We start from the raw sequence: 24,326 nt of genomic DNA, 5'->3' as shown, positions 1-24,326 counted from the left end.
CTGAGCCAAAGGCAGGCGTTTAGCTGACTGAGCCACCCAGGGGCCCCTGTATTTTTTTTTTTTTTTTTTAATATCAAAGAGATGATAGAAAATTTAGAAATGCCATGGTTATTGTCTCATTATAAGAGATTCTTATCTCTTTTTCTAAACCTGATTCAAACTCTTCTCTGATACCACATTTTTTTCTCAGGATAGAAGCACAAGTGGCTTTAGATAAATTAGTTTTTTAAAAATCCTTTAACTGCTTGAAAGTAAGAAAAATAGAAAATTATCCCTCCTGCCCCCTTCTCTTTCTTATCTTGTACAAAAGGTGGTGACCAGGTATTTGTGAGTTTTAAGTACACATGGCATTCCTGGCTGACTTACCTACAAGAGACAGTTGGGTCAGGTTAACACTTCAAGGATGGGGGACCATCTCCATCTTCAGGAGTGAAGCTGCTTCTTGCACACCCCCAACAAATGCAGGCCGTGTTCTCCCTGCTGACAGCCCCGTACCCCCAGCTTTTTCTCAGTATACTGCTTTGGGCTCTAGGTTTTCAGTCTTTCACTTAGTTGACAGGGCAGTGGTAACAGAAAGTTAAATATAGGTGCTACTCAGCACTGTTGGGGATGGAAAATATTACTCTACCCTTCAAGGTTCTTCTAGCTGGTCTACAAATTAAATTGACATGAGACAAAGATTAACAGGAGAAAATAAAATTTAATTATATGCGCACGAGAAATCCATGTAAGCATGAGATTCCACAGACAGTCAGGCAAAGTAAGGTACAGATGTCATCCTGAATTAAGGAGGAAATGGTGGGATCTGGGACTTCAAAAGGAAGGAAAGCAATTTGCAGGAAGATGAAAAAGAGGACATTTTTGGTTGAATGTTTACAAGGCCACTTGGAAACAACGGGATATAGAGGACTGTGATCAAACAGGCCTTGTTAGACTTCTCCCTGTCTCCCATGCCTACTTAATGTTCTAATGTGAATCTATGGTGATAGCTCTCTTCCTGGAGCAGATTCTCTATCTAGATTCTTTTAGGCAGTTAGGGGAAGGTCAAAGTTTCTTCCTGAGTGGTTTGGGCCTTGATTGCTTTCAGCACAAAATAATCTGCATGCCCAAGTGGCACATCCAGAGGCCTTGCATTCTGAACCCCTGTGACACCTGCCTTGCTCTGCGCTTTCTTCCTTGGCAGGCCCGTGCACTCTGTGACTTCCCTTCGCCTCTGACTGTTCAGCCGGGCTGGCCCAGAGCTGCAGGCTGCTCTTCCTAAAGCTCCCCTGCAGTGCGTCCTCGTCCTCGTCCACGGGACCACAGTGTTCTCCCAACTCCATTTACAAAACACATCCTACGGTTTATGTTCATGCTGTGCTGCCTGCCCTCGCCCTCTCTCTGCCTCTATTTGGAAGCCCCTCCCCTCTCCCACCTGGGAGAAGCCTCCCCTCCTTCCAGAACCAGCTGCTGCATGATGCTGACCTCAGGACTCCCATTCCAGGGGCCATCCCTCCCTCCTTTGGGTATCTGGCTAGCGCCTTGAGTCAGCTTCAGAGCACTTTCCACATGTGAAATAGTGTTGGTATGGCAGTCCTCCCATGCTATACTGTGGAGTTCTCGCAAACAGGAGCCAGATCTTTACATCTCTCCATCTCAGGAGCTTTGTGCAAGCCCACTTGCACGTGGTATTAGTAACTAATGCTTCCTAAACACTTCGTATGTGCCAGGCAGGATTCTAACTGGGTTACAAGCTTACGTGGATTTAATACTCACAACAACCCTACAAGGAAGGCATGTTATTATCTCCATTTTACAGATGAGGAGACTGAGGCACAGAATCAAGGAGTAGCTTCTGAGTCACAGAGCCAGCAATGAGGAAGCCAGGGTCGAATGCACAGCCTGGCAGTCAGCTCTCCACCCGTGCTCCACCCAGCGTGCTTGTGACTTCTGACAGTAATTCTCAGCAGAGCACAGGGGATGAGTGGAGAACCTAATGGCTGAAAGATGAGGATTATGTGGCAGTACTGTATGTGGCTAATTTATCCAACATCTCTGTGGAAGTAGATATTGTGTAGATGTTAATTTTCCAGCTAATTAAAGTTATTCGTTTTGGTTTCCTTATCTCAGGCTATTATTTGCCTTTTGTGATGGTGAGATTTTATATAATCATTCAGCAGTTTAAAAACATTTTTGTTTTAAAAAGTAAGAACTCTGTTTTAACACAAACTGATTTTAAATGAAATATCTCTAAAATCAGTCTTGTATTTTCCTCAACCTTTTATTAATGTCTAGAGCCATCACTGTGATTAAAAAACAGTAAGCCGGGGCACCAGGGTGGCTCAGTCAGTTAAGCATCTGCCTTCAGCTCAGGTCATGATCTCAGGGCCCTGGGAACAGTCCTGCATCAGGCTCCCTGCTCAGCAGGGAGTCTGCTTCTTCTTCTGCCTCTGCCACTCCCCCCTGCTTGTGCTCTCTCTCTCTCTCTGTCAAATAAATAAATAAAATCTTTAAAAAACAAAATCATAGGCCATAATCTGAGCCTGTGATGTCCTGGGGCCTTGAACATCAGTAAGATTTATTAACATCTACTAAGTACCAGGCACTTCAAGTACAGTTCCTTAATTGTCTAGGAAGGCATAAGATTTACTTTGTCTTTTTTTTTTTTTTTTTTTACCTCTTGTTTCTATTTCTGGAAATTTCTTTATTGTTCTTGGATCTGTAGAGCAGTAATCTCTCACTTCTTGCTCTCAGTCTGCTGTTCCTCAGGAGAGACCACCCTTCTTCCGGCTGACTTTGGTTGAGGGGCTGTGGGGAAAATTTGGGTACCAGACTAGTTCGTATTATAATTAAAATTCCTCTCCTTCCATAGTGGCCTCCCTGCAGTTGCGAGATGATAAGAGGCTTGGGAGGGGAAACATTTTGGGTTTCCTCCATCAGTTGCTATTTTGAGAGGGAGCCCCCTCACCATCCTTCCCCTTGGCCTCTGCACAGGGGGGAGGCCCCTTCCGACAGCGGGTGGCACTATCTTCCTTCAGTTGGAACACAGGCCATATGTCAGTCATGCCTGAGGGTGGCTGGTGGCTGCGGGAAGTCATGTGGTTAGCTGTGAGTGACCTGACATGGTCCCTTTGTGCCTGCCAAGGGAATTAAGTATTTCTGTGGTTTGGGAACTCTTGGCTTTGACCTTTTGAAATTTATTGAGAAACCAAGTCAAGTTACCAAGGGCTTAAAGTGATTGGAACCTCCCTGCTCAATGTGCCTTTAAAATGTTAGGTTCTTACAGGGTAAACAATAAAGAAAACATTTTAAAAAGCCATCTTCGGAGTCAGTAAATATAAACAAACATAAATGAAGCAGCCTCCAGGCTTGGGATCATTCAGGCCTCTAGGTTCCTGACGTCTGGGTTCAGTGAAAAAAATGTTAAAAGCCTTAGCAAGGTTATCAGTTTTCATCATTAGTCAGAAAACTTGGCAGAGTTCATCCCTGGGCTTCTGAACCTAGAGGGGGGATCCCAGCTCTTGGTTCTTTGGCCCGGCTTTCTCTGAGTGCAAGCTGGTGTTCACCCTGGGGTCACTTTTTCTATTTCTCGTTGCTTAGTGGTCAGTCAGGCCACCCTGGAGTCCTGAGCCGCAAATACAAAGAGCTACACCTAGAGGAGGCTATCCCCCTCCCCTCCCCTCCCCCGCTGGAGGCTCTGGAGCTAGCCAGTGGGGGAGGGGTGCCCCTCTCCGTAGGCAGAAGCCTTGGCCCAGGCAGGAGTTTGCCTTGGAAAGGTCCTCTTCTCCTCCAGCTCGAACAAATCTTTACACTCACTTATGTGTAGAGTCAAGGAAAACCTTGGATGTGGAGTCAGGTGACCAGGATTCCAAACCGGGTTCTGACACTGAGTCCTGGGCTCCTACCGTACGTGAATCTCCATTTTCTCATCTAGCCCAAAGACTGCGCTCTGATTTCTCTATACGGGTCTTCGGTGGCAAGCAAGACAAACGACCTCTGGTTAATTTAAATAAAAGGGGGATTTATTTGAAGGCTATATAGTGGGTTACAGAATCCAAGGGGTAGTTGGGGCAGCTGGGAAGACGGGGGCAGGGGCCAGGGCACCTTTAAAGGCCCAAGTCGCAGGGGCGCGTGGCTCCTCACATCACAGGTGCACCCCTGCCAGAGGAAGCCGACTTTCTACTGGCTTTTCCGCCTTGCGGCTCTGTGCTCAGCATCGGAGGCCGAGGGAACGGAACCGGTCAGACTTGGGTCCCTCACCGCTGCCCAGTGCAGGCCAGGAAGGCGAACAGGGCTCCCCGCGCGGAGGAGAAGGGCGGCTGGCGCTGCGTGCAGCCTTCGTCAGGGGTAGTGCTGAGTCCTGGAACTGGGAGAGTGTGTGATTTGTCTCTCTCTCCTGTTTGGCATTTGTTAGAGGCGATCATGGGTTCCATCCTGCACATTTTTATTAAGCACCTGTTAAGGGAGGCCATGTGATGCCGTGGGAAGAGCACCGCGCGTGTGAGTTAGAAGCCTTAGGTTCAAGGTCCGAGCCCTCTAATGCCCGTCTGCGCCCTGTGTCCCCATCTGTAAAAGTGGGGCAGAAACGCTTAGCTCCGTCGGGGCCACAGCCTTGCAGTAAGGACTAAGTGAAATCAGATGAGATCGTGGGGTTAAACCCTTTGAGGAGCCGGGCAGGGTCAGATACGTATGTACTGTGCGTAGCTTGGTGCTTAATGATAAAGAGCAGACATCTGTTTTCACTAAAATTGTCCAGTGTCCAGGCAGGGCCAGGACCAACATTCATTAATTGGATGAACAAACTATCAGATCCTGTTTTTATTTAGAATTTTGATGTTTTGTTCATCGTGAATGTTTTTGCATTAATTTTTGCATTAATTTTTAAAAATGCATTGCGATATGATTTACCTTCATTCCAGAGTGTTCTGGCACCTCTTATATTTTGCATGCAAAACAAGTGACTCACCTACCCCCCCCCCCCACCCCCCTTCACCCTGGTGAGGCCCTGGCTCCAGGCACTTTCTGTGAACTTAATACCTTATCTGGGGGCATGAACCTGAACCAAACTGAGCAAAACCAAAAACAGGAGCGAACTCCTCTAATTTACTAATAAGCCTTGGGCATTTATTTTGTGAAATGAATTTTCAGCTGAATTCAAATTAGAAATAAAAAGACTTCGGAAAATAAATTGAAACTCAGACTGAATCTATGGACTGAAAAGTTTGAAAATATTTCGGGAGCAAACTAACACGGGAGAGAGTTCATTGGCTTTGATTTCCTGGTCAAGGTGACCCTGGACTATCATGTCGTGTGTTGTGTTCCCCACCCCACCCCCCACTTGCCTTTGTAGGGAAAAAGAATGAAGAGGACAGTGTTTTGAAAAGACTATCCTATCCGAGGCCTTATTTCCTTCCCACATTCTGCTTTAGTCTCTGGTGTTTAGGGGGTTGGTATTTCCAGACACTCTCGAAAAAGAATTATAGTGGGAATGTTGTATCAGAAACTTTGATGCTAAGAGAAAGGTCAAGTATTGCTTTTTAAAGTGGTACCGATTTCAAACAGAATCCTTTTCTTTCTTTTAGGGAACTTAGAAACAAAGCAGATATTCAATTTGGAGATAATGGAACGACAATATCTGCTGTTAGCAACAAGGCCTATGTTTTTGAACGAAATCAATCTGTTGGAGACCCCAAAGTTGACTTAATTAGAACATTAAATATTCCTGCGGTGGTAAGTAGGCATTTTTAGTAAAATTATTGTGGATTTTAGAGGAAAGGAAAAAGCTAAGCTAAGGCTGTTAGGGTTTTACATTTAGGAGTTATTAAGTTATGTTAAAAATATACATATATAAAAATATAAATACATTTTTACACTTCCCTTCCTTAGAGTTCATCTGAGACTTTTTTCCGAGATTTTTCAAACCAGATCTTTTCAAATGGTGACATAATGCAAATTTTAGGATCCTCCCCCCCCCCCCCCAATTTCTTGCTGTGTGTTCAGGATCAGCTCTTGTGCAAATAAATATGACCCTGGGATTTTTTTGAAGGGGTGGGGTGGATAGCTAATAATTTTTTATGTGCCCCTTGTTTTGGTTCAGAAAACCCAGCAGCAGAATTTGCATACCATTTCTTAGTTTAGATTTTGATCTTAGATTTTTTAATTGTCAAAATATATACTGACTTTTCCCTCCCTTAACAAATAGCAGAGACTGGGTGCTGATTACAGTCTAGCAGGATTTCACTGGGCTCAGTTATAATGACAATCCCATCTAAGAAAGCTGCAGAAGACCCAGAAAACTTTCCTGTTCACCTACAGCAACCCCCTCCGAGGTTCCCACTCTAACTCCTGGGTGACAACGACACATGCAGCTGGACACTCATGGTGGACCCAGGATTTAGAAATTACTAGATCCTAGATTTGACCTTGCCCTGCTGCCTAGGCCTGCAGGGTTTAAAATTGAGGGTCCAGCCTCTGGCTTGGATCAGAGGGGCAGTGGCGCCACCTTGTGGCTGAAGATGCCAGTGTATTTTACAAGAGTTTTACTCGTTCCATTGGCAGTGTGGTGAGAACTCAAGAGCTAGCTGCAGATGGGAAGGCTAAGCTCACACTTACAAAATGTAATACTGAGAAAGGACAAAAACTGAAGAGTCTTGTTCTTGCACACGCTGCCAGGGAGGATCTTTCTGGCTGATTTTGCAGTTGTTCAGGCTTAACATTTACTTTTAAGCTTCCAGCCCTCTTTGCCGAAGGGGCAGTAGGAGAGTGGGGTGGGGACTCTGCTATCTGAATTTGCCTGTGCTTCTCAGACTGCCATGGAATGGGTCCAGCTCCACTTCCTCCGGGAGCTCATCGAGGCCCTGTTGAAGGCCTATCAGCAGAAGCTCTTTGTGACCCACACCGTGGATGAACTGCTCTGGGGCTACAAAGATGAGATCTTGTCCCTCATCAGCGTTTTCAAACCAGAGATCTCTCCCTATTTTGGCCTGTACTATGGGGTAAGTTGATTTTTCTTTTCAGAACCTCTTTATTCAGCTGATGGGGGTGGACGAGCACTCCAAGCCAGATTTCATCCTCACTTTGGGTTTCTTCCAGAAAAAGACCAAAACTGCCTGGAATTCTAGATGTCTTGTAGAGCCTGTGAAAAATAAGAAAGTGTTTTAGTTTTTAGGAAAAAGAATCCTTTTCCCCCAATTTCAACATGCTACCTGCACTGACTTTGAATGAGAGCAGCTTTGAAAAATACGCAGAGTGTGACTGTGCCATTAATCAGGTGCGATCTTTCCAAGTGTCATAAATTTCAGTGATCAAGGCCAAGCCTCTGCTGATGACTTAGGGGCTGAACCCATGCATCAGCCTGACAGAGACAAATAAGAAACTAAGTAGGAACATGTAATCCATTTGGGGTGGTAGCTACATGTTACGTTTTCAGACATGTCATTCAAGAAAGAGACTGGGTGATTTGAAACTCTGTGTCACTCATCTGTGATATCTTATGCTTTTAAGTGGAATTTTTGTGTGGTTCCTTGCAGTTCCTTGTGGTTCCTTTATTCACTTTGGCTTGAAATAAAAATATTTCAGCCTTCAAGTAATTATTATTCAAAGCATATGTTATTGCTGCCTGAGTTTCGAATGCATTAACATTAAAAGGAATTTTAAAGATCCATCTCCCCCCCAGCAAAAAGCCCAACAAAAATCAAAACCAAAAACCTGTGTAAAATGGATAGTGGGAGGTTGGTAATGACAAACTTAAACTCAAAAGAAAGTGTTAGGGGCACCTGGGTGGCTCAGTCGGTTAAGCATCTGCCTTCAGCTCAGGTCATGATCTCAGGCTCCTAGGATCAAGCCCTGCATTGGGCTCCCTGCTCAGCGGGGAGTCTGCTTCTCCCCTCTCTGCCTCTCTCCCCTGCTCGTGCTCTCATTTGCTCTCTCCCAAATGAATAAATAAAAATCTGAAAGAAAGAAAGAAAGAAAGAAAAGAAAGAAAGAAAGAGAGTGTTAGGTGAACGGTGAGGTCTGAGACTGTGATGAATTTCCTCATCTTTAAGTTTGTAGTTACTCTCTGGTTCTCATTATTCAAGAATCTCATCCTTACCCTTTCATCTCCTAGCGTGTTCCTTTGTGTCTATGGCAAATGGTAATACTACTGCCCCTGTGCCTCTGAGGGTGTACAAAACTTGGACACCATTCAGACAAAATAGTAAAAAAGTTTTTAACATGATATATACATGAGGTGGGGGTCCTAGGAATAGGGCTGGGCTGACCCTGAATCCTTCACTGTGGGGGAGTAGACTTGATAGATGCTCCCTAGGAGACCCCATCTGATAGGAGCCCAGCTCCCGTGAGACCAGAGGAGGCACTGACTTCTTGTTAAATTGTAGCTAGACCTCCCTTCTCGAAAAAACTTTGGGAGAACTTCCAACAGAGAACCAACAAAACTTTTTTAAAAAAATTTATATATATATCAGGGAGAAAGAGATTCCCAAGCAGGCTCCATGCCCGCATGGAACCCAACTCAGGGCTTGGATCTCACAACCCCGAGATCACAGCCTGAGCTGAAATCAAGAGTCAAAGGCTTAGCCAGCTGAGCTACCCAGGTGCCCCAACAAAGTTTCCTTAAGGCCCTTTGGGTCCCAGGGGCTTCCATCCACCTGCCAGGTAGACCCTATTCTGAAGACCTCAGTGTTTTTTAGGTAACTTCCGTTGTATAGCTCATTTTTTTTTTGTTTTGTTTTTACATCATTAACTTCATCAGACTTATAACCAAGTTCCTTTTATATCTTTTTAAAATGTAACCCACATTTATGGGCTCGTTAAGAAATTGGCATTTTTGTTTTCCAAGGCAAGGAGGTCTTGTTTTATGTATTTATTTATTTCTTCCTTTTTCTGTCCTTGCCCTTTACCACTCCGTACACCACTGTATCTCCACAGGGCCCCACTAGTGAAAAGCCCTGTCCCATTGCTCAGTTAGAGTAGTACTTTTAGTGGATTTCCCACAGCCAGGAATAGAGCATAAGACCTGGAAACAGGGGCGCCTGGGTGGCTTAGTCGTTAAGCGTCTGCCTTCGGCTCAGGGCATGATCCCAGGGTCCTGGGATCGAGCCCCATGTCGGGCTCCCTGCTCAGCAGGGAGCTTGCTTCTCCCTCTCCCGCTTCCTTGTTTGTGTTCTCTCTCTCTGTCAAATAAATAAATAAAATCTTAAAAAAAAAAAGAAAAAAAAAGAAGAAAAAGACCTGGAAACAAAGGGCCTGGATTTACGTTCTGACTTTTTCACTTGATAACTGTGGGGCTATTTCTGAACCTCGGTTTCATCATGTGTGACTTGAGGCTAAAAGTATCCATGCTTCCAAAGCTGTTTTGTAAGGCTAAGTGAGAAGTCCATAAAAATGCTTTGCAAACTATAAATCTCAGTACGCATTTCAGGAGCTATTCTTTCCCCCCATGACTGACTCCAGAGAGGACTCAGAATTCGTATGAATGACTAGTATGTCTTTCCATTTGGGACCCAAATAAACTTCCTGTGGTGTTGTTGGTAAAAAGGCAGTGTTTCTGATCAGTTTGTCATCTGCTCTGGTCAAATACTGATTCTTTAACCAATAGCATGGAAGTTCACACTTGAGCCGCCATTCATTCAAAGACCAGGATAGGCTGTGGGGGGCACACCTCCCTTGGCACCCACTCCTCTGCCCCTGCCTGAGCCTGGCCGAAAATCTTTCCTGAATCCTGGTGGTCTTGTGCGAGCATTGCCCTCAGATGCACCAGGCTTGCATGCCTGCCCCACCTGCTCTGAGACACAGGATGAAGAGAGAAATCTCGGTGAATGCCAGTGAGCACTTTTCCTTCAAAGACTCCAGTGACGAAACAGCCAAACAATTAATGGGAAGGGGTAGAGTGTGAGAACAACCAGGATGAGTGAATGTAGGATATTGGCACAGAACTTCTGAGAAGAAGGGACCTGGTTAAATATCAGATGCTCTCATTTGCATTTTGCAGGGCCAATCAGCATATTTTTACCCATTGATTTTAGGGTGCCTCTGTTCTCTGTGACCTAAGAGAGTTCCAGCACCTCCCACTGAATGTGGATTCGTGGGTGTATTAAATTATAGTTGTTGGAAAGTGTCTTTGAGAGGTCAGCCAGTCCAGCCCGTTCTTCGGGGGTGGGGGTGGGGATCATGCTTATGTTAGAGTAGGGGTAGGACTGTGGTAGTCCCAGCTCAGGGCACCTCTCCGTCTCCTGCAGTAATACGTTCTTTGTATCCAGCGCACGTCCCTGCCGTCATAACGTAAAACCTCTTTATTCCCACTTGTCCCCAAGTAACAAATGTTCTAGCAAGAGACAGGGAAGCATTCACATGCAATGTGTGACTCTTGGGCAGAAAACAGCTGGGGAGAACCCTTTTTGAATTACTGTGAAACATGTAAATGCTTCTCTATTTGACTTAGCCCATATCTGAGTTAAATGGAGAGTTTAGGAAATAGCAGCCATTCATTTTTAAAATTGGTGGTTCAGCATTTTTTACGTAGAGTATTTGAATTTTCTCTAAGTTGGTGTAGCAATGTGAACATTGCTTCTCCTAAACGAGTTCTTTCTCATATCTTAAAGTCATGGAAAGCTTCATGTGGGGAACACGACGTGACCTTGATGTATGTGGACCAAGTTGATATATTGACATAGTTGGTGGAAAGAAGAACCAAAGTAGGCAAAACACATGAGAAGAGAATTCACAAAGGGTATGAATGTTTTTAAGGCAAGGATCTGAATGATATGAGAAAAGGGTTCAACCTCAGGGAATATAGAAAAAGGGATAAGAAACCTTTTTCTTTTTTGGTTCATCTAATGAGCAGAGCTTAACAAAAGTAACTTGGGGAGGGTAAACTGATTTACCCTGCTATTTCCACCAGTCTCCAGCTGGGCGACCTTGGGCAGCTCGATAATATGTATCAAAAAGCTTAAACATGTTGGTGTTCTTTTCTCTAGTGATTTTACTTTTATGGGTCTTGTGTAGAAAACAAAAGTACTGACAAGGCTTTGAGGCATCAAGATATTCATACAACATTATTTGTAGTACCAAAAAAAAATCAAAATTAAATATCCAATAATAGAATAATTAATTATTTCTGCATAATGTTGTGGAGTCATTAAATTACACGTATGAAGAACTTTTGGTAACATGGGAAATATGTTAAGTAAAAACTTGTGTGTGTGTATAAATATATACATGCACAGTTGTATATACGTATAAAAATTGTGTGTATATATATTACACATATATAATGTATCTTAGTTCAATAAACAAATCTCATATAGAAAAGAGACTGAAAAGAAACAGACTAAAGTACTAATAGTAGTTCCCATTGGTTAAGAGAATGATAAATAATGGGCACTTAAAAAAAAGATTTTAGATTTGATTTAATTATTTGAGAGAGAGAGCATGAGCAGAGGGTGAGGGGTTGTGGGCAGAGGAAGAGTCAGATTCCCACTGAGCCCTGATATGGGGCTCGATCCCTCATGACCTGAGCTGAAGGCAGACGCATAACCGACTGAGCCACCCAGGTGCCCCTGGGCACTTTTTAAATACATCATTCTGTATTTTCTAATGAGACTTTATTACTTTTATAATCAGAAAAATGTATTACTTCTGTAATCAGAAGAGAAACCTATTTTAAAAATAAAGGAGAACACTAGTCCTATGCATCAGCAAAATGCATCTGTGTTAATACCCAAAAAGGTATCTGTGAAAAACCTCCAAAGATAGCTTAAAGCAATGGAAATAGAACAGTCTTTGGTTATTTTCCTATTCTTAGCTTATCTACAAAGTGCCCGTCACATAGTAAGCATGTAATAATAAGCATTGAAAAGAGGGAGAGCAATTATAATAATAGTATTGGAATGGACGCACCAGGAAGGCAGTACTTTTGTTCGCTGGTTTCCAGTGCTAGACACATGGTGGGCATTCAGGAAGTGCTGGCTAATAGATGAATGAGTGCCGCACATCAGTCTATGGTGTGCGGTCACATAGCTGGGCTTCAGTCCTAGCGCTGGCATTTGCTGGCTGAGTGATCTGGGCAAGTTATTTAACTGCTCTTTGTTTCAGATTTCTCATCTATAGAAAGAGGGTAAAATAGTGCTTGCCTGTATTAGTTTCCCATTGCTGCTGTAACAAAGAGCCATAAACTTAGGGGCTTGAAACAACACCGATTTATTATCTTACAGTTCCAGATGTCAGTAGTCTTAAAATCAGGGTATAGTCAGGGCTGTGTTCCTTCTGGAGCCTCTAAGGGGAAATCTGCCTCCCTGACTTCTACAGCTTCTGGGAGCAGCCTTCATTTCTTTGGCTTGCAGCCCCTCCCACCATTGTCAAGGCCAACAGGGAAACATCGTCACTCTCAGTCTCCCCAGCTGACCTCAGCTCGTCATCTCAGTTACTACTCCCGCCTCTCTTTGTGAGAACCCTTGTGATTACTTTGGATCCATGCAGGTAGCTCAGGAGAATGTCCCCAGCTCGAGATCCTTGACTTAATCACATCCACAAAGTCCTTGTTGCCACATTAGATAACAGATTCGTGGGTTCGGGGGATTAGAACATGGACGTATTTGGAGGGCCATTATTCTGTCTACCACGCTATCTTATGTGGTGAGGAGTTCATGAGATTATCCATACTACAATTTTACATCAGTGTTAGGAATATTATAAATACTCAATAATTGTTAGCTCTTTCTACTTTATTATTACAGAGGAGCTAGGACCCATGCTATTTCCCAGACGTCAAAAAGCTCTACGTACAGATAAAGAATTTGTAAGGATACAGATTATCTGTATGTGCCCTTAAGAAGTGTAAGCTGGAGGGGCGCCTGGGTGGCTTAGTCGGTTAAGCGTCTGCCTTCAGCTCGGGTCATGATTTTGGGGTCCTGGGATCGAGCCTGCATCGGGCTCCCTGCTTAGCGGGGAGCCTGCTTCTCCCTCTCCTTCTGCCGCTCCCTCTGCTTGTGCTCTCTCATGCTCTCTCTCAAATAAATAAATGAAACTTTTAAAAAACGTAACTTGGACAAAATGTGCAGGTGAAGAAAGCTTACTTGAAAGCGGGACTATATTAATACCACTTTCTTCTGTTGCAGCTAATGCATAATAGGGTCCCAGCCTTGGACTTATGCTTTCTTATTTTCTGTATGTAATTAAGATATAATTCACTTATCATAAAATTCACCATTTTAAAGTGTACAATTTAGCACAAGATTGTGCAGCCACCACCACTATGTAATTTTAGAACATTTTCATCATCCTCCCCCAAAAAACACGTACTCAGTAGTCACTTCCTTTTCTCCCCTTCCTCTAATCTACTTTCTGTCTCTATGGATTTGCCTGTGAATCTGTGGAAATTTTTTAATAGTTTAAAGGTTTGTGTCTTTTTTGGTTTTCTTTTTGCTTTTGGGAAGAAAAGTAAGATTATACTTTTTGTTTGAGACAGAACATAAGTAGTCCCCCCCACACTTACCTGCCCAACCTCTCTCTGCCCCTTTGGGGTGCTGGGACCTCCGGTGCTGGGCAGGAGAGGCCAGGCTGGCCCAGGCTGAGGGAGGAGAAGAGTCAGCACTCTGTGTGGGAGCTTCCTCAGAGCCAGAGAGGAAGGGCATTTGGGACTGGAGCTTGGTTTTGTTAGGCAAAAAATAATATTAAAAAATTCAGCATACATGCTCATTCCACAAATGGGGGCCAAGGCACTGCCTCTGAGTTGAACCCTCTCTGGTGGTTGAATATTCATATGCACGTTGGACATGTCTATAAATGGAATCATTCAATAGATGACCTTTGTCTGACTTGTGTTATTTAGCATAATGCTTGCCGGGGTCATCCATGTGGTGGCGTGTATCAGCACTTGGTTCATCTGGTGGCCGAGTCGTATTCTGTTGTATGGATGGACCATGCTGTATCTGTTCATCAGTTGGTGGGTGTTTGGGTGGTTTCTACTCTTTGGCTATTATGAATAAAGCTGCCCTGAACATTTGTGTACAAGTTTTTGTGTGGACGTTGGCCCTATACCTTGGAATGGAATTCTCTTGGGTATATAGAGAGGAGTGGAATTTTGGTTCATATGGTAATTCTGTTTGACTTTCTGAGAAACCACCAAACTGTTTTCCACAGCACCTGCACCATTTTCCATTCCCATCAGCAGTGCGTGAAGGCTTGTTTCTCCACATCCTCAACAATGCTTATTATTTTCCTTTTTTTTAAAGATCTATTTATTTTAGAGAGGGAGCACGAATGGGAGGGGCAGAGGGAGAGGGAGAGAGAATCTCAAGCAGACTCCACACTGAGTGCGGAGCCCACACGGGGCTCAAACTCACAACCCTGAGATCACGACCTGAGCCGAAACCAAGAGTTGGATGCTTAACCGACAGCACCACCCAGGCGCCCCATTTTCCTTTTTTTTCTTTTATCACCATCGTGGTAGGTGTGAAATAGTATCATGGCTTTGATTTGCATTTCTCTGAAGACTGATGATGTTGAGCATCTTTCATGTACTTGTTGGCCATTTGAATATTTTGGAGAAAGGTGTCTTCAAATCCTTTGCCTATTATTTAATTGGGCTCCTGTTTTTTAAAACCATAAAGTAATAATACGACTAATATGGTATTTAGTCAAATAGTCACTGTGTTCCTGGTTCAGTCTTAGGTAGCAGTTACTCACAACTAGGATAGTTTCATGAAGCTTAAGTTTATCAGTTACTGTATCAATTAGATTTCTCCAGAAAAACAGAATCAGTAGGAGATCTATATCTATATCTGTATCTGTAGTATCTATCTGAGAAATTTATACGTATTAAGGAATTGGTTTATGCAATGGTGGAGGCAGCAAGTGGCCAGTCTGAAATCCGTAAGACAGGCGGGCAGGCTAGAAACTCGGGCAGGATTTTTATATTGCAGAATTGAGAATTCCTTTTTGTCCGGCAAACCTTGGATTTTGTTTTTAAAACCTTCCACTGATTGGATGAGTCCACCCACATTATCAGTGGTAATTTACTTAAAGTCAGTTGATTGTAAGTATGCATCATATCTGCAGAATACAACAACATCCAGACTAGCGTTTGACCAAACAGCTAGGCACCATAGTCTACCAAGTTGACACAGAAAATTAACAATCGTGGTTTCTTAAAATGATCGTATTCAATTATTTTCAGAAAAATGGGACTAATGATGGAGACTATGTTTTTCTAACTGGAGAAGACAATTACCTTAACTTTTCAAAGATTGTGGAGTGGAATGGAAAAACGTAAGTGTAATGATTTACCAGTGTAATTATTTTTTAAATTTTTGTTAAAATTGCATGTCCACTTACATATGATTTCAAAAAAATATTAACACTGTCATTTTTTTTGCATGAGAACTCTATAAATATGTCAAATATCTTTATAATTACGATTATAAAAATCAAGATTGAGGCAACACACTTTACTAATTAACTGTCAGTGTGTTGTAGACTGCTCGTGGCTGGGCATGAGTTACAAACAGTGAAAAGTCTCACTTTCTGTGCGGTCATTGAATGATGTGTAGCTGAAGTACAAATACTTTAAAACCACTTGTTTTGGGGGGAGAGGGAAGAGTGTCTCTTTTGAATTTAATTTAGTGATTGTGGATTGTTCACATGTTCGTCTTTAAAGATAAAATACATGTGAGTTCACTATCACGGTATTTCAGAAATATTTTTTAACATTTATAACTTAAAAACAAACTACTTCCAAAAAGGAGCTGAGGCAATTTGCAATAAAGCTACATAAAAGCCAAGATACTTTACATCAGAGGAATTAGAAACCTTGGAGAGAAAAGGAGGGTAATTCTTCAGGGACTGAGATAAGAGGAATTCTGTTCTTGAACATTAAATTACATCTAAGCTTCCCAGAAATATGGGCAAAAAAACTGGTGTGGAATATAGGGGAGCCCCTCTGTACTACCCTTGCAAGTCTTCTGTAAATCTAAAACTATTTTTAAATAAAAAGTTTATTTAAATTTTAAAAAGCACACATATCCATGTACATAAACATATATTTGTGCCTGTGTGCACGCATACAAACACACACCCCAAAATAGATAAGATCCCCGAAAAAATATGTGAGAAGCTGGTAACAGCGTTGCCCCTGGAGGGGGGATGTGGATGTCCGGGGCGCTGGCCGCAGGGAAATTTACTTGCACACAGGATAAAGCTGGATTTTGTTTTAGACTCAATCTGTTATTTTCTTTCTAATCTTTGAATAGCACAGTGTAATCCTTTTGTATACTTATTATAATTATTGATAGAGTTGTAATATAATGATATAGTATTTAATAGATTGGACTTTTTTTCTGGTTTATGTCTACTCTACCCGCAGAGATTTATGGTTCATATTTAACAATATTTTCTTGACAAAACTGAAAGCTGTCTATTGTCTCTTCTCCTCCAAAAGAGGACAATAACTTCACCAATTTCATAACATGTTACACCCACCTTCTGTGCTATTCTGGCCTTCAACTTGTTTCACATTCTTTGGAAGCCAAATATAAATAAAATGTTTATTATTTTTATAGTAAATATTTAAATGTACCAATGTATTTTATTAAATTTTCTTTTTAAATTTTCTGTGCATTTTTATTGAAATTCTAGTTAGTGAACCTACAGTGTGATATTAGTTTCAGGTGTACAATATAGCGATTCCATCCCTTACACACAACACCCAGGGCTCGTTACAACAAGTGCACTCCTTAATCCCCATCACCCCTCTAGCCCATCCCTCCTCTTCCCCTCCAGCAACCCCGCTTGTTCTCTGTAGTTAAGAGTCTCCTCTGGTTTGCCTCCCTCTCTTTTTTTCCCTTCACCTATGTTCATCTGTTTTGTTCTCTTAAATTCCACAGATGAGTGAAATCATACGGTATGTGTCTTTCTCTGACTGACTTATTTTGCTTAGCATAATATACTCTAGCTCCATCCACATCATTGCAAATGGCAAGATTTCATTCCTTTTATGGCTGAATAATATCCCATTGTATATATATATATACCACCTCTTCTTTAGCCATTCATCAGTCGATGGACATTTGGGCTCTTTCCTTAATTTGGCTAATGCTGCTGTAAACTTTGGGGTGCATATATCCCTCTGAATCTGAATTTTGTATCCTTTGGGTAAATACTTAGTAGTGCAGTTGCTGGGTCATAGGGTAGTTCTATTTTTAACTTTTAGAGGAACCTCCATACTGTTTTCCAGAGTGGCTGCACCAGTTTGCTTTCCCACCAACAGTGTAGGAGGGTTCCCCTTTCTCCGCATCCTCACCAATATCTGTTGTTTCCTCAGTTGTTAATTTTAGCCATTCTGACAGGTGTGAGGTGCTATCTGATTGTGGTTTTGATTTGTATTTCCCCGATGATGAGTATTGTTGAGCATCTTTTCATGTGTCTGTTGGCCATCTGTGTGTCTTCTTTGGAAAAATGTCTATTCATGTCTTCCGCCCATTTCTTAACTGCATTATTTGCTTTTGGGGTGTTGGGTTTGATAAGTTCTTATAGATTTTGGATACTAACCTTTATCAGATACGTCATTTACAAATACCTTCTCCCATTCCATAAGCTGCCTTTAGGAAACTTCGCTGTGCAGATGCTTCTTATCTTGGTGAAGTCCCAGTAGTTCATTTTTGCTTTTGTTTCCCTTGCCTCTGGAGACGTGTCTAATAAGAAGTCGGTACGGCTGAGATCAAAGAGGTTTCTGCCTGTGTTCTCCTGTAGGATTTTGATGGTTTCCTATCTCGCGTTTGGGGTTTTCATCCATTTTGAATTTATTTTTGTCTGTGGTGTAAGAAAGTGGTCCAGTTCCATTCTTCTCCATGTCACTGCCCAGTTTCCCCAGCACCATTTGTTGAAGGCACTGTCTTTTTCCTTTGGATATTCTTTCCTGCTTTGATGAAGATTAGTTGACTATATAGTTGTGGGTCCCTTTCTGGGTTCTCTATTCTGTTCCATTGATCTTTGTGTCTGTTTTTGTGCCAGTACCATATTGTCTTGATGATTACAGCTTTGTAATATAGCTTGAAGTCTGGAATTGTGATGCCTCCAGCTTTGCTTTGCCTTGCCTTTTCAGGATTGCTATTTGGGGTCTTTTGTGGTTCCATACACATTTTAGGATTGTTCTAGCTCTGTGAAAAATGCTGGTGGTATTTTGCTAGGGAGTGCATTAAATTTGTAGATTGCTTCAGGTAGCATTTTAATATTTGTTCTTCCAATCCACGGGCATGGAATATCTTTCCATTTCTTCATGTCATCATCAGTTTCTTTCGTAAGTGTTCTATAGTTTTCAGAGTACGGAGTACAGATCTTTTACCTCTTTGGTTAGGTTTATTCCCGGGTAATTTACGGTTTTTGGTACAATTGTAAATGAGATCGATTCCTTGATTTCTCTTTCTGCTGCTTCATTATTAGTATATAGAAATGCAACAGATTTCTGTATGTTCATTGTGTATCCTGCAACTTTGCTGAATTTGTGTATGAGTTCTAGCAATTTTTTGGTGGAGTCTTTCAGGTTTTCTTCATGAAGTATGTCCTCTGAGAATAACGAAAGTTTGACTTCTTCCTTGCCACTTTGGATGTATTTAATTTCTTTTAGTTGTCTGATTGCTGAGGCTAGGACTTCCAGTACTATGTTAAATAACAATGGTGAGAGTGGACATCCCTGTCTTATTCCTCACCATAGAGGAAAAACTCTCAGTTTTTTGCCATAGAGAATGTTATTAGCTGTAGGCCTTTATGATGTTGACATATGTTCCCTCAATCCCTACTTTGTTGGGGGTTTGTTTGGGTTTTTTTTTTTTTTTTTTGTCAAGAATGGATGCTGTATTTTGTCAAATGCTTTTTCTGCATCTATTGAGAGGATCGAATGGTTCTTATCCTTTCTTTTATTAAGGTGGTGTATCACGTTGATTGATTTGCAAATATTGAACCACCCTTGCAGCCCAGGAAGAAATCCCATTTGATTATGGTGAATAATTCTTTTAATGTACTGTTGGATTCAATTTGCTAGTATCTTATTGAGAAGTTTTGCATCCATGATCATCAGGGATATTGGCTTGTAATTCTTCTTTTTAGTGGGGTCTTTGGTTTTGGAATCGAGGTAACGCTGGCCTCATGGAATGAGTTTGGAAGTTTTCCTTCCATTTCTAATTTTTTGAAACAGTTTGAGAGAAGAGGTATTAATTCTTCTTTAAATGTTTGGTAGAATTTCCCTGGGCCTCCATCTGGCCCTAGACTTTTGTTCGTTGGAAGATTTTTGGTTACTGATTCAATTTTGCTGGTTATGGTTTTCAAATTTTCTGTTTCTTCCTGTTTCAGTTTTAGTAGTTTGTTTCTAGGAATTTATCCATTTTTTTTCCACATTACCTAATTTGTTGGCATATAATTTTTCATAATATTCTCTTATAATTATTTGTATTTCTGTGGTGGTGTTGTGATCTCTCCTCTTTCATTCATGATTTTATTTATTTGAGTCCTTTCTCTTTTCTTTTTGATAAGTCTGGCTAGGGGTTTATTAATTTTATAAATTCTTTCAAAGAATGAGCTCCTAGTTTCATTGGTCTGTTTTACTATTTTTTTTTGTTTCTATATCATTTATTTCTGCTCTAATCTTTATTATTTCCCTCCTGCTGACTTTAGGCTCTACTTTCTGTTCCTTTTCTAGCTCCTTTAGATGTAAGGTTAGATTGTGTATTTGACTTTTCTTGCCTTTTTTTTTTTAAGATTTTATTTATTTATTTATTTGAGAGAGAACACATGAGCAGGGTGGAGGGGAGGGAGTGGCAGTGGGAGAGGGAAAAGCAGACTCCCCGCTGAACAGAGAGCCTGACGTGGGGCTCCATCCCAGGACCCTGAGATCATGACCCGAGCCAAAGGCAGATGCTTAACTGACAAGCCACCCAGGTGCCCTGAGACTTTTCTTGCTTCTTGAGGTAGGCCTGTGTTGCTATATACTTCCCTCTTAGGACCACTTTTGCTGCATCCCAAAGGTTTTGGACTGTTGTGTATTCATTTTCATTTGCTTCCATGTATTATTTTTTATTTCCTGTTTAACCCTTCATTCTTTAGTAGGAAGTTCTTTAACCTCTATGTAGTTGCGGTCTTTCCAAATTTTTTCTTGTGGTTGATTTCAAGTTTCATAAGTCTGAAAATGTGCATGGTATGGTCTCAATCTTTTTGTACTTGTTGAGGCCTGATTTGTGACCCAGTATGTAATCTATTCTGGAGAATGTTCGATGTGCACTCAAAAGAATGTATATCCTGCTGCTTTAGGATTAATATATATATATAATGTGTGTGTGTGTGTGTGTGTGTGTGTGTGTGTGTGTGTGTAGAGGTGGGGGGAGAGAGAGAGAAAGAAAGCAAGTCTATCTGGACCAGTGTGTCATTCAAAGCCATTGTTTCCTTGTTGATTTTCTGCTTAGATGATCTGTTCATTGCTGTGAGTGGGGTGTTAAAGTCCCCTACTATTATTGCATTATTTTATTATTAATTGTTACATCTTCTTGTTGGATAGACCCCTTTAGTATGATATAGTGCCCTTATTCATCTCTTGTTACAGTCTTTGGTTTAAAATATACTTTGTCTCATATAAAAATCATATAAAATCTAGTTTGTCCAGCTTTCTTTTGATGTTCATTAGCATGATAAATGGTTCTCCATCCCCTCATTTTCAATCTGCAGGTATCTTCAGGTCTAAACTGAGTCTCTTAATCATAGGAAACAAACTGAAGGTTATTGGAGGGGAGGAGGGTAAAGGGATGGGGTAACTGGGTGATAGGCATTAAGGAAGGTATGGGATGTAATGAGCACTGGGTTTTATGTAAGACTGATAAATCACTGACCTCTACCTCTGAAACCAATAATACATTATATGTTAATTAGAAATAATAACAAATAAATAACCATAAATATACAACTACAGAGGAAATAAAGAAATGTCATACACACAGAAAAAATAAAATGAATCTCTTGTAGGCAGCATATCGATAGGTCTTGTTTTTTCATCCATTCTGATACCCTGTGTCTTTTGATTGGCGTGTTTAGTCCATTTACATTCAGAGTGATTATTGATGATATGAATTTAGTGCCATTGTATTACCTGTAAAACCAGTGATTCTGGAGATCTACTCTGTTCGTTTCTAGTCTTTATTGCTTTTGGTCTTTCTTTCCCACAGCCCTTTAGTATTTCTTGCAGGGCTGGTTTAGTGGTCATGAACTCCTTTAGTTTTTGTTTGTCTGGGAAACTCTTTATCTCTCCTATTCTGAATAACAGCCTTGCTGGAGAAAGTATTCTTGCTGCATATTTTTCCTTTTTAGCACATTGAATATATCATGTCACTCTCTCTGGCTGGCAAGTTTCTGTGGACAGGTCTGCTAGAGCCTTATGTGTCTACCCTTGTAGGTTAGAGGGTTTTTCTCCCTTACAACTTTCAGGATTTTTCTTTCCTTTTCTCTGTATTTTGCAAATTTCACTATGATATGTCTTGGTGTTGTCCTGCTTTTGTTGATTTTGGTGGGAGTTCTCTCTGCCTCCTAGATTTGGGTGTTTGTTTCCTCCCCCAGATAGGGAAGTTTTCAGCTATAATTTGCTCAAATAAACCTTCTGCCCCCTTTTCCCTATTGTTCTGGGACTCCTATGATGCCCGTGTTATTACACTTTATGGAGTCACTGAGTTCCCTAAGTCTACATTCATTATCCAGCACTTTTCTTTCCCTCTTCTTTTCAACTTCATTGTTTTCCATAATTCTATCTTCTATATCACTTATTTGGTCCTCTGTTTCTTCCATCCTTGTGGTTATTACATGCAGTCAGTTTTGCATCTTGGCTATAGCATTTTTTATTTCAGCCTGACTAGTTTTGGGGTCTTTTCTCTCTGTGGTAAGGGACTCCCTGGTGTCTTCTATGCTTTATTCAAGCACAGCTAATATCTTTGTGATTGTTGTTTTAAATTCTGTTTCAGGCATATTACTTATATCTGTGTTGACTAGGTCACTGACTGTGAACTCTTCTTCTTTCTTTTGGGATGAATTCCTCCATCTAGGCATTTTGTCTAGGTCTGTGTCTTCTGTGTGTTAGGAAAGCCTGCTGTGTTTCCTGCTCCTGGGAGTAATGGCTTATATTAAGAAGAGGTCATATACTGTCCAGGGTCTGGTGCTTCAGGAAGTGTCTCTGGTGTGTGCTGTGTGCAGTCTGCTGTTGTGTTTTGGCTGCTTTTCCCTCAGGTCGGTCCCCTGCAGAGTTTCTCCTTGCCTGCAGTGGGGAGTATTTGGACCTTGTCCAGTGTGTGGTGAGCTTCAGTTAGGTGTGTTTTGTTCTGCTTGTTAAGAGAGAGTAGATCCTGTTTCCCCTAGAACTGAAGCTTTGCAGCACTCTATGGTCAGTCAACTTGGTGGGTGTGGGGGATTTGTGCTGGTCTTCTGGGGGAAGGGCTCCTTGCTGTTCTGACTCTCAGGCACCTTTGCCCTAGTTCAGAAGCACCTGCAGAGCCCAGGGGGGTGGGGCTTGGTGTAAGCAGCTCAAGCCTTCACTGTGGGCAGAGTGCTGCTCACTGAAGTCTGTCTGTGCTGATAAGCAGGGGTAAAAATGGCGTCAGCCTGCTCTCTCATTCCCAAAGACGGGAATTCACACCCACCGTCGTTCAGGAAGCCCTCACAGGAGAGCAAACACTCTCTCCTCATTTGTCCCAGGCTTCCCTCAGATCCTTGCCTTCACCCTGTCTGTCAGAGCCATCTGCCCATCTGACAGCGCAGTGCTCCTGGGTCTTATCTCAGGCCCGCCAGCTGGGTTTCAAAACTCCAAATTTTAGGGACCCCGCACGGCATAGACCTGTGCTGATCCTCTGGAGGAGGGTCTTGCCACACGGTGGCTGGTGCCGGTTTGTCCCAGAAGGGCAGTCACACGACTGTGCAGGGGCTTGGAGTGTATGGTAAAGCACAGCAAAAAGCCTGCAGCCGGCTTAGTGGCCCTCAGCGGGCATCTCTGCTCCTGTGCTAATGAGCGGGACAGCATGCTGGCACCTGCTGGCTCTTTTGTCGCCAGAGAGGCAGTGCCATGTCTCTCAGGTGCACTCCAAGAAGGGGAACTGTCTCTCCTGGTGCGACCGAGGGGATCCTCAGACCACACTATCTGTTCCTGGGCCTCTGCTCTCCTTCTCCATAGGAGCACCGCTAAGCCCACCGGCCTCCACCCCAGCAATGGTGCAGACTTCTTAAACTTTAGACTTTGAGCTCTGCTGCCTGTAAAACCTTGTCATTATCAGCCCTTCTCATTTTCCCCGTCAGTGGTTTTGGGGAAGTGTTCTTCTTGTGTGATAACCTGCACCCTCTCTCTTCCTCTCTCTTTCTCTCTCTCTGTGTCATCAGGGGCTCCCTCCCCTCCATAGCACTGGCGAGTCTCTTCTCCCCAAATCACATCTCTGCATCTCCTACCTTCCATGACATGGCCTCTTTTCTCCCTCTGGTTGTGCAGTTTGTTCTCTCAGTCCTTGGTCAGGTAGATTTCCTGGTGTTCTGAATTATTTAATATTGATCTAGCTGTGTTTGAGAGACAAGGCAGACATAAGGTCCCCCTACTCCTCTGCCATCTCACTCCTTCCTCAATAGCTGAACATATCTATCCCGAGCTTCCTGTCAGGGGGCCAGCTCTGAACAAGGCTGTTGTTCATGCTAGATTGAATCACTATTTTAAGAAAATGGGTGTTTCTAAACCTCTACATAGGATACTCTTTTTTGCAGGAAGGAAAGAGATTTTTGGACATTGCCTTTATCAGAATTGAGTTGGGGATCAGGTGCCTACTATGTCCCCTCTTGATCCAATCCCTAACCAGCGTCCCCCTTGTGTCTGCATATGAATAAGGTGCTGTGGGTAGTTGGCTCCCAATCAAGGCTTGAAAAGTCCCAACCATCTGAAAAGATCTAAAATCAAATGTGATAGTCTACTCTTTCTTGTGCTTATCAATTATAGGTCCCTTGACTGGTGGACAACAGACAAGTGCAATATGATTAATGGAACAGATGGAGATTCTTTTCACCCATTAATAAACAAAGAGGAAATTCTTTATGTCTTCCCATCTGAATTTTGCAGGTAAGAACTTTCCAAACAAGTTATTTCAAGACCACCCAAGAGGTGAGGAATATAGGCAGCTACCCCTCATAGGTCTGGACATTTCTACTTAATCAGTGACAAATGCTGGGGCACCTGGGTGGCTCAGATGGTTGGGCCTCATGATCCCAGGGTCCTGGGATCGAGCCCTGCATGGGGCTCTCTGCTCAGCGGGGAGTCTGCCTCTCCCTCCCCCTCTGCTGCTCCCCCCGCTTCTCTC

At 42.4% G+C, this 24,326-nt stretch overlaps 1 protein-coding gene across 2 annotated transcripts in view; it reads left to right on the top strand.

Moving 5' to 3' along the window:
• The window catches only part of SCARB2 (scavenger receptor class B member 2), a 76,857-nt gene that overhangs the window by 27,138 nt on the left and 25,393 nt on the right, over positions 1-24,326 (top strand). For both annotated transcript variants that reach the window (XM_026509933.4, XM_044388165.3), the window contains exons 3-6: positions 5,562-5,709; positions 6,786-6,974; positions 15,155-15,246; positions 23,969-24,088. In XM_026509933.4, coding sequence (XP_026365718.1) covers positions 5,562-5,709; positions 6,786-6,974; positions 15,155-15,246; positions 23,969-24,088 — 549 coding nt within the window. The remainder of the gene's footprint in view (positions 1-5,561; positions 5,710-6,785; positions 6,975-15,154; positions 15,247-23,968; positions 24,089-24,326) is intronic.

Source organism: Ursus arctos, unplaced genomic scaffold, assembly GCF_023065955.2.
Source record: "Ursus arctos isolate Adak ecotype North America unplaced genomic scaffold, UrsArc2.0 scaffold_9, whole genome shotgun sequence".
NCBI classification, from domain to species: Eukaryota; Metazoa; Chordata; class Mammalia; order Carnivora; family Ursidae; genus Ursus; species Ursus arctos.
Note: the sequence above shows the minus strand (reverse complement) of the source record. Positions and strands in the feature narration are given on the sequence as shown.